This window comes from Puma concolor, chromosome C1, assembly GCF_028749965.1.
Source record: "Puma concolor isolate L17-30 chromosome C1, mPumCon1.1.hap2, whole genome shotgun sequence".
NCBI classification, from domain to species: domain Eukaryota; kingdom Metazoa; phylum Chordata; class Mammalia; order Carnivora; family Felidae; genus Puma; species Puma concolor.
This window is the reverse complement of record NC_141674.1, coordinates 25,817,410-25,831,865: the sequence shown is the minus strand read 5'-3', so window position 1 is coordinate 25,831,865 and position 14,456 is coordinate 25,817,410. Positions and strand designations below refer to the sequence as shown.

Here is a 14,456-nt window from a genome sequence, read left to right as displayed (position 1 = left end):
CTCCAAAAAAGAGACATGTCATGGGCTTGATATTTGTTAACCTTGCCTCTAGCTCTTGCATACCTTAGAGGGTTTAGCATCTCCTTGTTGGCACTTGGTAGTCTCTGAAGACTCTAGAATGCCCAATAACCAGAAATCAAAGTGGATGTACATGGCTCGCCCTGCAGAAAACTCTGTGGCTTCCCACTGTACTTAGATGTTAAAATAAACTCCTTTCTAAGGTCTGCCCCTCTCCAGCTGCAAGGCATCCACTTGCTCACACCTTGTCATTCTGGCCTCCCTTCCCTCCCTCTAATATGCCAAGCTCACTTCTGTCTCAGGACCTTTGCACTAGCTGTCCCACTGCTTGAAGAACCCTTTCTTCAGACCTTGGCATGCCTGGTTTCTACTTGTCCTTTAAATCCAAACTCAGATGTCATCTTTGGCCACTGATTTAACGTGCCCTCAACCTCCCTTGTCACTGTTTATCTCATTACCCTTGTTTATTTTCTTTGGAGCACTTGGCACTATCAAAAAATGATCCGGTGTGTTTATTTGTTGACTTATTATCTGTCTTCCCCTCCCTGGAACGTAAGAGATCACAGACCTTGCTTTATTCCAAGCATCAGAACAGTTCCTGGTATATTGCAAGCATAAGATTTACATAAATATTTGTTGAATAAATGAATAAATGAATGAATAAATGAACATAGGAAAAGCTTTAGGAGAGAAGGATCAGAGTGCAGTGATTCAGCCATTGAGACAGCAGTGGGCCCAAAGACTGCCTTCCTCTTCCCAAGGGCAGGGGCACAGAGCCCACCTGAGTGGGTCTGGAGTGCTGGCTCCACACCACACTTCCTGCCTGCTTCTCCTCTAGCCCACTGACTTAGTCCAGGCTCCCACCTCTCCTCCTCCTCCCCCTCCTCCTTCTCCTCCTCTTCCTCCTCCTTCCCTCCCTCCTCTGTCATTACATTACAGTCATTAGAAGCCTACAGATTCACACCCTCCTGTCGCCTTTTTCATAAAGGAATGTTAATGGAATTTGTCTTCAGCAGGGGCGATGCAGACTGTTGTCAAAACTATGACTTGGCCACCCACATTCATGTAATTAATCACACAGGAAACCAGAAAGGGGCAGTATGAGGGCCGGGCCTGGATGTGTGGCAGCCCACTTCCCAGAAAGGAGTGTGGTACAACACCCAGCTGCTACCCATCAGGAGCCCACAGGTCAGGCTGGAAACAACTTAACTGGAACCACTACAGAGGAGTACAAGCCAGGATGGACTCTGCCCAGGGCAGGGATGGAGGTGGTCTTTTCCACCTTCAGGAAGTTACAAAGGAAAGGAAATTAAACAGTTAAAGTAGAGGCTAGAGAGAGACATAAGGCTAAAGACAGCCTCTTCTAGAATTATAAGAAATCAGGCATTTATTAAATACTGTATTGGTTATCTATTGTCATGTAACAAATCACCATACACTTACTGGCTTAAAACAATACACATTGTCTCTTGGTTTCTGTGGGTCAGGAATCCAGCAACAGCTCAGCTTGGCTGTGAGACCTCACAATGCTGCAATCAAGGTGTCAGTGAGGGCTGGGTTTTCATCTGGAGGCTCAACTGGGGAGGGGCCCACTTCCCTGCTTATGTAGTTGCTGAACATTCAGTTCCTCATGGTTGTAGGACTGGGAGCTTTAGTTTTTGTTGGGCTATCGGTCTGAGGCCACCCTCAGCTCCTAGAGACTTACCACCATTCTTTGCCATGTGGGTTTCCTCAGCTTGGCTGCTTCACCAAGCCAGCACAGAGAATCTCTAGAGCAAATCAAGTAGTAAGATGGAGTTTTATATATCATTACATAATCACAGAAGTCACATCTTATCTGTTTTCCTTCATTCTATTGATTAAAAGCAAGTTACATGTTCTGCCCATATTTAATCAGAAGGGATCATACATGGGTATGGATACCAGCAGGGAGAATCTTGAGACAGCCACCCTAGAGGACGCCCATCACAGTACCTATTATGTGTTAATGACTGGCCAAGTGCTCTTATATGTATTACATCATTTATTCACTAAAGCAACCTGCAAGGTGGGCATCATCCCCATTGCACGGGGGAGGAACTCAGAGGAAAGAGAATTTGCCCAGGGTCTTGCAGACATTAAGATCAGAACCATTTGTACCATAGCACCAAGCCAATCTGTGCAAGCTTAGAGGCTGAAGGATTTGCATCTTTGCAGTGAGGAGCAAAGGCCTGAAGGAGGCAGGGGAAGCAGGGTAGCAAGTGCATTACAGCTTCCTGTGAGACTTGAGACCAGGAGGAAGGGATGGGTGTGGATTACATGTTGAGAAAGAAGAAAACAGAGCACTTAGGTTTGATGATCTCTGCTTTCTCAATGAACTAGAAAATGAGGACGTCTCCTGAGAGAGTGGAGGTTGGGCTGCAGGGGAAGCAGAGCCAAGTTGGAACAACAACTGTAGGAAACAGGGAATGGGAAACAGGAATCTGGCCAACACCAGTACAAGGTTGCCAAGTAGGATAAAGCTGCTTCCTCCCTGAAGACTTCAAAGGTTGCCTTGGTAGGGGGTACCTGCTTCCACCCCGGCACTTTGTACAGTCTTCACTTTAACTGTGCCTTGTAGTGCTGTCGCTTATGCCCACAACCAACTCTCTCATCAGAAGGAAAGTTCTTTCAGGGCAGGAACCTAACAGTAGTCTATGCGGGGCCTCCCGGTACCCAGCACAGGATCTGCCACATGTGAGTCTCCCACAAATAGCCTGATTCCAGACATTGAATTTTGAAATCACTCCACTCTATTACCTTCTATTCCCTAAAGGCTCACCCAGTCCTATAAGACTTTTCAAAGTAAGCCTTTTTACTTTTGTTTTGAGAGTACAAATAGCAGTACAGTATGAAGTGTAAGTGCATCATGGAATAGGAATGGAGATGGAATTAGGGAAGCCTCTTGCGTGCATAACCTGGTGACAAAAAAGCATTTTTGCAATTTGGCCCAGTCTTTTTGATGTCAAGAAGCCAAGAGCCATTTCAAAATAGTTCGTATCAATCTATATTGATATGAAACGTTGCCCATAGTATATTGTTGCCTGAAAAATAGTTACAGCACAGACACAAAACAATCTGATTTGTGTCAAATTACCAGTTTTGACTTTAAGTGGCAGAAAACCTAATTCAAACTAACTTAGACAAAAAGATGGAATATGTGGGTTCATCTTCAATGAAAATCTCAAGACTATACCCTGATGCCATAAAGACTAACATTGGGGCCCGAGAATGAGGCAAATGGCTCACAACAGCCTCAGGGCTATACTATACAGGGCCATAGGATCCCTTGGAAAAGTTTTGTGGTCCACTCTGATTGGACCAGCATGGGTCACATGCCTGTAACTGAACCAATCAGTGTGACTGGAGGACTTCATCTGATCAAGCCTTGGATGGAGGCAGGTGCTGTGAACAAGAGGAGAAGGGATGGATACCGGGTAGTCAGAAAGGCAACAAATGTCCATGCCCATGTGTGTTATGCTTATAAGCATAGAAAAATGAGTGGGTGGATGCCCACCAAAATTACGACAGGGTTTTCTCCAAGTTGTAGGACTTGGGCAGAGTCAAATGTCTGTTTTTGTAAAATCAGTCCAGAGCTTCATCCCCACTAGAGTAGGGATCACCACTGGAGTCTCATCTTGGAATGGTATGTAAGGCTTGCTGGAGGAGCAGTTCTAGAATTACTGGAGAAACCAAACCCCCCAAGGCCCACCTAAATTCCAGTTTCTCAACCTCTGCTGGGCCTGAACTGGGAGTGCAACTTGAACTCCAGGCCTTCTGGCCCTCCTGCTGAAGAGAATGGCAGGACTGAAGGACCGGTGCTCATGCACCTGACCCTGAGGAGAGTCTTCTGCCCTAGATAACCACTTGCAACCAGGATGCCCTTACCTCCATGACTTCCACTTTGCACCTGGAGACTCCCATCCGACCTGCCCAAGCCAAGCTCTGTAGGTACTGACCTCACGGGCTGCTCTGTGGACACCTTTGCTACCTGTCTCAAAGCCAGCCCTCCCCAGGGTCAGCTTCCAAACCCCAACCTCAACTACCACCCCACTCACTTCCTCCAAGCAGCAGCAGCCACGACCGCTGTAATGCCACACAGGAGACCAGAGACAGGCAATACAGTTGAATGACATTTTATTTCTAATTGGATCCATCAGCCTTGTCCGACTCCATTTTCCCTCTTCGCTGGTTCTTAGCTGACCGTTGGTGGCCCTTGTTGGCCTTACGTTGTTTACGGTAGATTTCCAGGTCCTCTTGGTACTTGGCTCTCAGGAGAGCTGCTCTTTGCTCATATGGCTGCTTTTCAGCACCTGTTGTTGCTGACCACATCTTCCCTGAGGCCTTTGCCACCTGCACTACAGACCAGTTCGGATTCTCCCTCTTCAACTGGGCATAGTGGTCTTGGCAGAAGAGCAAGAAAGACGATGGGGGCCGTCTGGGTGCGTAGGGGTCCCTCTTTCTCCTCTTCTTCTTCTTGCCACCATAATTCATCATCTCTTCCTGGTATCGGGCTTTGTCGAGCTTGGCCAGGGCTTCATATTTGGCCTTTTCATGTTTTGAGATGGATCTCCATTTTTCCGAACACTTTCTAGAGAACTCTTTAAAGCTGAGGTAGGTATTTGGCTGCTGCTCCTTGAACTTGTTCCTGTAATTCAGCAAAAAGTGGATGTAAGAAGAGACATTTGCCTTGGGCCTTAGCTCAATTTCTTTTCCCATGTTCATAAGGTCATTTTTTTTTTTCTGGATTCAGTAACTTGGATAGCAGAGACTTCTGTCTCCACACTCCAGGAACAATCTAGAAGGTGCTCTGCTTGCGGTGAATTTTTCTCTCTGAAGAGCTACGGTCAGGAGTCAGCCTTTTCAGTGGTGGTGGCATTATTGAGTCAGAGGAGGGGACTGTGACATCATTCACCAGCCTGCAGCATTTGCATACAGCCACTCTTATTGGTTGGTTACTTGAGGGTCCATTTCTGCTTCTCATGAGCAATGATGGTTCATCCAGACGAGGCTAGGGAGCAGCCCCTTCCTCTAGAATATTTCTCCTTGGCTTCCTGGAGGCCACAGGCTTTGCTCAGCAATGGGAGCTTTCAGTCCCTCAGATGTAGTAAAGAGCCATGGGGTCTGCCTTCCTTGCCGTAAGATTGTCAAGATGCCGCATGATCCCTTCCACAGTCAGGATGGAAATAACGAACACGAGGAGGTGGATGGCTCTGAGCTGTCATGATAAAATGTGAAGTCTTTCTGTTTGCCTTGAATGGTGGCAGCTCACACCATTCAAAGAGTTTAGTAGTGACTCTAAAAATAATCAGGTATGACAGCCGTGACTCGGTTCCTGTCAGGACAAAGTTGTCTAATTTAAAACCCGAGCATTTGGGCTATACATCTAAATTCTTCATCGCTCTGAAGAACTGGGGGGCGGGGTAGGTGGAGGGAGGAGAACCTTGAGGTTTTACTAATTACACTTGAGTCCATGAAAGTGGGGTCAAATCCTTGGCTTATCAGGAGGCCTCTCTGCTCTCATCTCAGGGATCCCTGTCTCTCAGGGTTAGAGAACAGAGCCCTAATGGCTACACTCAAACTAGCTGGCTTCTGATTTGTTGTGAAAGCAGTTGCAAATATTCTACCCTTCTTCCGGATGAAGGAAGAAAGAAAGACAATAGAAGTGTCATCTAGTGACCTTTGGACACTTTAAGGTCCTTGCTTGGAATGTACTGGGGTTAATACAACTCGGTGGTTGATAATAGTGCTGAATCGATAGGGCTGGAAAATGGAGCCTCATTAACACAAAAATTAGGGTAAAATAGCCACTAACAGGTGGGAGTCTGAATTTGGGCTGATTTGCGTGACTCAAGCTTGTGCTTCACATGCTGCCTCCTCAGAACTGGTGCCTCCGAGGCCGATGGTTCCAGTGTATGGCCTCGGTTACTGAGCCTGATGAGAAAGCTGCCTAAGACTAGTCCGACCGCACTTACAGTCATTCCCAGGGCTCCGGGACTGACTTCAACATCCATCTTCTGTAAAAGAAATATGAAAATTGATGAGCGTCCCTAGTCCTGAATTTTATCCCCAGCTCTGCGACAAGGCGACTGGACTACTGACCAGCCCCTTCTTTCCTGTAAGCCTATGATTTCCTATCTGTAAAATGGGTGCTTTGGACTGGCCAAGAAAGACCCTCCGGGTGACATGCTTTAGTTTTATGGCTGCATTCAGGGGCCTGTAAAATATCAGATGCCAGCTGAGGCAGTCTGGGTTAGCGGTGGGGGCAGAGGGGTCTGGCCAGTGAGAACATTTCTCAGCCTAGTTAGCTTTTTGTGCTGCAGTCCTTTTTCCCAAGGGCCACCGCAGGTTGGCTCACCTGTTTGTTGGATTTGAGCTGGGCTACCAAGGGGAATGGGACATAGCTCCTCTCCGAGATGGAAGGACTTGGCTAACATCTATAAATATTAATCAGACTCTGCTCAGTCTCACAAAAACCCCAGCAGCTCATCTGTGCCTCCATTCATGACCTCCTACCCTTCTCATGATGAAAAGATCCAGAAGGATTAACCCCATGATAATCATCTGGAGCCTAACAGATCTAGGAAGACAAGGTGGTGAAAGGTAAAAGCTGTGGCCACCCTTTGGTGTCTGGGCCACACTCTCAACTTGAAGAGATGAAATGGGGACATTGTCTGGAGGACCTTAAGCACGGTCAACATGCCTGGATTTCTAAATCAATGCTATGTGTGTTGGTAGCTGAGACTTTCCAACCTTCTCCACCCTGCCCTTTTGCCCTGGGAAGGTGAGACCACATCAATGAGTCTCATGCCATCTGGCTTCCATTTCAGTTTGGCCAATGGGGACCCCAACAGTAGATCAGGGAGAGAGGAAGGTGAAGTCAGGACACTTATTCTGGCTCCCTCTTCACAGGTTCTCCGACCCGGGACTGAGGTCTTGGCTCCAACTAAGGGTCTTTTCCAAGTGACTGACTCCTTCTAGGTTCAGGAATTGCTCCCTCTGCTTGTCCTCTCCTGCCAAGGGTGGTAAGAGCTCAGCTTTTACTAGCCTCTGAGGACTCTGCTATGCCTGTGGCTTTCCTACACCTTGCCCTTCCCTTTGTAAAGAGCTTCTTTATTAAACACGCCTCAAATTCTTCTAATTTGAATGGCCATCTGTTTCCTACTGGGACTCTGACCGGTGTACCATGTTTCTGGCTTTCCACCATGAACAGCCATGAAGGTGGATAAATAAAGCAAGCGTGGGCACCAGTTCAGTGTCGAAGGTAGTGAGCTTCTCAAGCCCAAGCACCCAGCAGTCACACAGCCCAGAATGGTCTGCAGGGGCAAACATGCCTGCCAGGGCAGTAGCAGAACAGGGCCAGATGGCCTCAATAGAGGCATCTAACAACACTTGTATTATGAGATGACCTCTAGGAAGGTTTATGGGTCTGGATAACCAGATAGTAAATATTTTCAACTTTGTGGGCCATATGGCTTCTATTGGAAGTACTCAACTCTACCATTGTAGCTCAAAAGTAGCCATAGACAATATATACACCAATGAGTGTGGTTATGCCCCTGATAAAACTTTACAAAAACAAGTAGTGGGCTGGAGGTCAGAAATCTGCTGACGCTGGTCTAAAGATATGAGTTCAGTGTTTTCTAACTTGTTAATTGCAGTTTACAATAGGAAATACATTTTACATCATGACCCATTTGTGCACATGCATAGTTCATTATATTTATATACTGCTTAATGTGTGCCAGTCTCTTTTCTAAGTGCTTTACCTACATCAATTGATTTAATCTATAACAACCGTGTGTGTGTGTATGTGTGTGTTGGAGGAGGTGCTATTTTTATCCCCACTGTAAAGATAAGGGTCTCTAAACACAGAGCATACAGAAACAAAAGCTTTATGAAACTATACTTACTATGTGTGTGATATACTCTTTTCTATCCTGTTATAGTTCCTATTTTGTTATTTAAAGTGCAACCTGCAGACTGATCTCATGACCTACTTTGAACTGATTTGAAGAACACTATATAGGCAAGCTGAGGGGTAGCTCCTACTTTAGAGACTGTGAGATCCTCTTGACTTAGCAATGAATGATAACGAAGTGGAAAGAACATGGCTTAGAGTCAGGGAGATATGAGTTCAAATGTTAGCTTTGCCGCTTACTAGCTGGGTCTAGCTTGTTACAACCTTATCAATAAAGAGCAATGAGGTGGTAACAAGGCAGTATGGAGCAACTAACGAATGATGAGAATAACGTACCCATGCCATGTGGGCTGGACGTAGGGACTCACTTCTAATGAATAGAGTGTGGAAAAGTTCAAATTGTGTCTTTCCAGTGGAGAAAACTGACAGATACCACCTTAATCAAATAACGATTATCTTTCCCCAATTCCATAACCCATGGTCTAATCATGAGAAAATGTTAGACAAGCCCAAATTAAGGGATATTCTACAAAATACTTGACCGGTACTCTTCAAACATGCCAAGGTCTTGGGAAAGCAAAGAAAGCCTGAGAAACTGACACAAATTAAAGACTAACTAGATTCAGTGTCTCAGTGCTATGGAAGATGTGGACAGGATTCTGGACCAAGAGAAAAGGCATTGGTGAAAAGACTGGAGAAATGCGAATGAAGTCTTCCATTGGGCTAACAGTACTGTACCAATGTTGATTGCTTAGTCTGGATACATGTAGCATGGTTATGTAAGATGCTAATGTTAGAGGAAGCTGGGTGATGGGTCTACAGGAAATTTCTGTACTATCTTTGCAACTCTCTTCTCACTTCAAAATAAAAAGTCTTTCGAAAATCTCCCCAGCTGACAGTAATGTGCACCCAGAGTTGAGATACCTTGACCCTTCTCTTCCAGAAATCTCAGGGCAGATTTGACCCTCAATTGTAGTGGCGTATGATCTTGGCATATCTTCTGTAACAGTGTTCCCCAAATTTGGGGGCATGCTGGAACCGTCTGAGGAGGTTTCAAAAATCCCAGTGCTCAGGCCACAAGACGGAGAGCAAAAGTACCAGGCTTGGGCATCTAGTAAATGCTTTGATGCTTCCTTCATCCCCCTCCTGCCCCTCTTCCAGTGGGGTAGGAATCAGTGACTGCATATGCCCTCTGAGGAAGGTATTTGTGAGGAAGGTATCCTCTTGAGGAAGGATAGGTACGATAACGGCTCCACAGAGATGTCCACATCTGAAACCCAGAAGCCCATGATTGTGTTATCTACCTTCCATGGCAAAAGAAAGTTTGCAGATGTGATTATGTTAAGGATTTGAGATGGGTGGATTATCCTGGGCTACCTGGGTGGACTTTATGTAATCACATGAGTCGCTATAAGAGGAAGGCAGGAGTGTCAAAAGTTTGAGATGGAGATGTGGTAACAGATGCAGATTATTAGATGCAGCACTGCTGGCTTTGAAGATGGAGAAAGAGACCACAAGCCAGGAAACGATGTGGCCAGAAGTTGGGGAAGGCTAGCAAACAGATCCTCCCCTAGAGCTCCAGAGAGCACAGCCCTGTAGACACCTTGATCTTGGCCCATCGATACCCATTTTGGACCCCCATCCCCCAGGATTGTAAGACAATCTGTGTTGTTTCAGGCCACTAAGTTTGTAGTAATTTGTTAAAGCAGCGAGAAGAAAGGAATATAGTATCTTTCTCATCCAGCTGATGGTCTGTAACATTTCCTGTGCTATTCTTAACCTCTGTTTGTGTTAATAAAGATGAAAAATTTATGCCACCGCTTATTGGATTAGTTGTGGGAGCAAGGAGCATGATCTACTCAATTTTACACACTCTTCTTCACTCACTTGCTGACTCATTAAGTCACTAATTCACTCGTTTGCTTACCAATTAATTCACTCTTAGATTCTTTCAGTTCATTCACTCACTCATTCGCCACTCATGTACATGCACACATGCTCATAGGCACACACACATCTCAATAAATAGCTGTGAGTTGCTGGAGCAGTGTGACTGATTCTCTGATGGCCACTTATAAGCAGTAATTGAAGGACGGATATTGTCTTAGGAAAGGAGATGGTGGTAGAAAGAGGTATCTGAAATTTCCTGGAAGCCAGACTGGTGGGGAAGGCAGGGTTGTCAGCAGCTAGGCCTAGGCTCTTTGGCATTCACCTCATGCCAAGAACTGTTGCTCAATCGCATGTGACCATAATATTTTAATAATAATGATGGTAATGCTTTAGGTATATCATTGCCAGAAAAGCCTAGAGAGAGAGATTAATTTTTCCAAGGCCACACAGCAACGAGTGGCAGAGCCAGGCCTCAGACTCTGGTTGGTTTGACTCTTAAGTCCATGTGTTTAGCCTCTACTGGGAGTCCCAGAACTCCTTGGCTGGGGCCAAGGAGAAGAGGAAGCCAGCGAGGAACAAGGCCAAGTATTGCAGGAGGAGGGCAGGTGGAAGGAGCATAAGGTATCTAAATCTCAACACTTAAGGGATTCAAGGGAGACTTTTCTCATTTGGGTTGGAGGATCTCTCATTCCAGATGGATCTGGTCAGTTTATCCACAGTTCGTAGAATGCCCTGAGTCGAACAGGTAGACTGACCAGGGTAGCCCACAGAACCACACCAGCATGTGCAGGTAGGTCCACATGGAACGTGGGTCCACTACTGAGGACAAAGGCTGGTCAAAGCAGTGGACTAGTGAACAAGTAGACAGGAAATGGGACAGATGATCAGGCACAAGAATGGGATCAGCGTGGTGGGGGTCAGGCATACCTGCTTACCTCTGGCAGGATACAAAAAGGGAGGAGAGGATGAGATCTAGAACAAGACCAGCTTTGGGGAGATAATGCCCACAGTGAGCTGTGGATACCTCTCACAGGCCTTGACAAAGCCACTCTCTTATACCACAGAGTAGGAAGAGTGGTCACTGGTTTTTTTGGGGGTTTTTTTGTTTTTTTACAGAATGTGTGTGTGCAGGGGAGGAGCAGAGGGAGAGGGACAGAGAGAATCTTAAACAGGCTCCACACCCAGCCTGGAGTCCACCACAGGGCTCCATGTCACAACCATGTGATCATGACCTGAGCCGAAATCAAGAGTCAGACACTTAACCAACTGAGCCAGCAGGCACCCTGGTCCCTGATCTTTTTGTTCAGCCCCCTGCCTCTTTCAATCACAATGAACATCTCTCATTTTGTTTGCCTAGCACCAATCCCTCCCTCCCTTTGAGCGCATTCCTTCTTTTGGAGAACGGTCCCAAACAGGTCTAGGAGGGGTCCGTTCCCTTGGCTCCAGGAGTGGGCACATATGCCAGCTGGACTAATCAGAGGCTTCCAGTGGGCTTTTTCTAATTGGAAGGGAAGGGATCTCTGTATTGTTTCTGGAAGTGAAGGTGTGAGGGTGAATCGGAGCTGCTAAGGGAGGCCATGGTTCCAGACTTAAGCATCCGCCATTCGCAATAGAGAGAATGAAGCCAGCAGACAGAGCATAACAGAGATAGGGCACAAAGAGTGGGGCCTTGTGGCATCTGGGTCCCTGGGTCTAGTCATCCCTGGGGCCAGCTACAGCTTGACTACAGCAGCCAATAATTTCTTCTCTATTCCAGGCTGATTTGATCTGGATTTCTGCCATTTGAAACCAAAAGTATTACCCCAGATGTGATGGAGATGAGCTATACGGGAAGACAGGAACTCTCTTCTCCCCTGTTTGTCAATTCTCTCCTTCCTATCTCCTTCCTCTCCCCTCGACTTGCTTGTGCTCTGCTGTACAAACAGCTGGACCTCTGGTTTGTTATTCAGAAAGTATACATACAACACTGGCACATTGTGGGCCCTTAATAATAGTGAATGCACTTTGAGCACTTGCTATGTGCCAAGCACTGTACTTAGAGCTTTTATACCTGTTATCTCTCTTAAACCTCCTATCAGCTCTATGAGGTGGGTGCTATTGTTATCCTTAGCAAATAGATGGGGAAACTGAGACCCAAAGCAGGTCAATTACCTGCCCACAGTTAGACAGCTGGTAAGTTTAGATCTGAGCCCTGAACCCAGACAGGTGCTTCCTAGAGCCCATGTGCCTAATCTTACCCCAGACTGCTTTCTTTCATGGCCCTTTGCCCATCAGTCTCCCTTCCTGCATGGAGACATGCCATGATCAAGAATATGTGGCTGTTGTGTCTTGAAGCCTGAGCAGGAGTTTACGAGCATCACCACATCACCCTGAATCATCACAATGCACTGTGAGACACACACTGGGAAAGAGAGGCTCAGAGAGATGCAGTCTCCCAGGGTCACACAGCCAATGGGTATGAAGCCGGCATCCAAATCCAGCAGCGTCTTGACTAGGACCCCTTGTTCACCGGCCTGCACATCCCTGAAATGTTTTAGGCCATACATCCTCTAGCCGACTGGAGGCTCATACCCTCAGCCTGGGCTTCAGAGCTGCCAGGATCTCAAGCAGGGCTGGCTAGCTGCCTCCTGGAGGGGGAGGGGCACATCGATGATGCTCAGGCTCAGAATGGCAGCCGAGTGGCAGGCAGAGGCTGGCGTGGGAGGCTCCTTGGTAAGCCATCTGCAAACGTTTCCTCTGGATGAGAAGTACTATCCAAATATAATCCCCAGAGGCCTCTGCAAGGTATAGATGGCTACCCTCCCTGAGAGGGGGACAGGTCCCTTCTCTGACTCATGTCTGCCAGTGACAGGTGGAAGATGGACAAGGTTGAGAGAGCAGGAGCTGGTGGAGGTCAAGCTGGGGCTGCCCAAGGAGGAGGGAAGGTGGCTGCCACTTGGAATGGCTACCCTGGGTGCCACAGAGTGCCTTGTCCTTCCCCTTTCCCTCCCCACCCCCCCACCCTCCTGCACTGTTCTATCACCAGAGTGGATGCAGGCATCCTTACTTCTCCAGGGAAACCTAGGCCAGGCTACTCTGAGGTCTGCTTAATCCCTGTGTGCTCTGGAAGGTAAGGTTCAAGGCACTGATAAGATCCCATCCCTTCTCCCTTCAAACCAAAGCATGAGAAGAAAACAGTTCACATTTGTGAGGCACTTGCTGTGTGTCAGGCACAGTCCTGGACACCTTATATATACACAAGTTCACAGGACCCCCATTGCACAGATTAGGAAACTGGGGCCCAGAGGTTTTGGCACATACCCACATTTACACAACTAGAAAACAGCGGAATCCAGACTCAAATACAGGGCTGTGCTGATTCCAGAGGCCCGACCCTTAACCTTTGACCTCCCTAAACCCATTGCCTCTGTGTAGGGGAACAAGACAGGTGATGACCCAGACAGGTGACATCTCCACCCAGGCAGAGACCTGAGGCAGGAAGGCGAGAGGGTCCAGGTAGAGTGTGAGTGTGCCTTGGTCCCCAGCCAGGCTCCCACGGCCTGCACCCCGTTCCTGGGCCAGGCCTGAAGGGGCAGGCTTTAACATCTTAGGGCATAGGACCATCAGGTCTCCAGGCCGGATCGCAGGTCTAACCTAGAGCAACAGAGGCACTGGCTGAGGGCAGGGGATGGCTGGCTAAGGCCAGCTAAGTGTTCAGCAGCAAGGCAGGGCAGAGACTGCTCTTCGATTCTGTCCCAATCAGACCGGAGCAGGACGGGGAGTAGGACAACGAATGTACAAGGCACATCACGTGTTGTAAGAGCAATGAAGCAGGGGTGGCAGCGACAGAGGTGCAGACAACGCCGCTGGGCCACTCCTTTGCCGTATCTCCTTTGCAGGGCCCCTCTTCGGCTAAGCCAGTGCACGGTCCGATCAGCCAATTGGCCCTGCTTGGGTCACATGGCCACCCTGATCCAATCAGCTGCGGCCTGGGGGGTCACGTGGTTCCGGTGGGACGCCTCATCTTTAAAGGCTTGTGGCTCCGCCTGATTTAGTCGCGGAGACAGAAAATGAGGGAGGCGGGCGTCCCCTGAAAGGTAGTTGAGGACCGGCCACCAGCACCCTCGCCCAAAGCTTGGCCCCGGGCCGCACCTCCGTCTGCAAGACCCAGCGCCAATCTGCTCCGGGCAGCATCCTGAGCACAGCCTCTGCGCAGAGACAGGAGACGCCCCATGCCGCGGCCCTCCTGGGTCAGCCGCTGAGTCCGGAACGCAAGGAACGGACGCCCCAGGCCACTCCCAGACCTTCTCAAGGTGCCATCCCCAACACGCAAGCCCCAGGGGCGCTCACCCGCAGGTGTTGACACCCGCATCCCAGGAGCCCTGCCCCTGTCACTCCCGGCCTCAGATACACGCCCTCCAGGGAGCGGTGCTTCTGGAGGAAAAGCGTTTACCTGATGTAGTTTGTGTGGGTTCCCCGGAGCTAACAATTAGCTGAGCAGGGAAGAGCCCTGATAATTTGTGGAGTTTATTGAGTTGCTTCTGGTGGAAGAAGGAACATTTGCCCACATTGATTACCAGACTTCGCTGATCCTGCCCTGGGGATATGTCAGGACGGGAAGAGTCCCCCA

At 48.1% G+C, this 14,456-nt stretch overlaps 2 protein-coding genes across 8 annotated transcripts in view; one reads left to right on the top strand and one right to left on the bottom strand.

Annotated features, from left to right (window-relative positions):
- Positions 1-14,456, top strand: part of CSMD2 (CUB and Sushi multiple domains 2) — a 602,428-nt gene that overhangs the window by 261,325 nt on the left and 326,647 nt on the right. The gene's annotated exons all lie outside the window — the stretch shown is intronic.
- HMGB4 (high mobility group box 4) lies at positions 4,157-5,022 on the bottom strand. The gene has a single exon (XM_025935182.2). It carries the CDS (start codon positions 4,759-4,761, stop codon positions 4,180-4,182), a length of 582 nt encoding a protein of 193 aa, XP_025790967.1. The 5' UTR covers positions 4,762-5,022; the 3' UTR covers positions 4,157-4,179.

Bases quoted from the DNA above. Each gene is read 5' to 3' on its own strand.
- HMGB4 (XM_025935182.2), bottom strand. From the start codon at position 4,761: ATGAACATGGGAAAAGAAATTGAGCTAAGGCCCAAGGCAAATGTCTCT.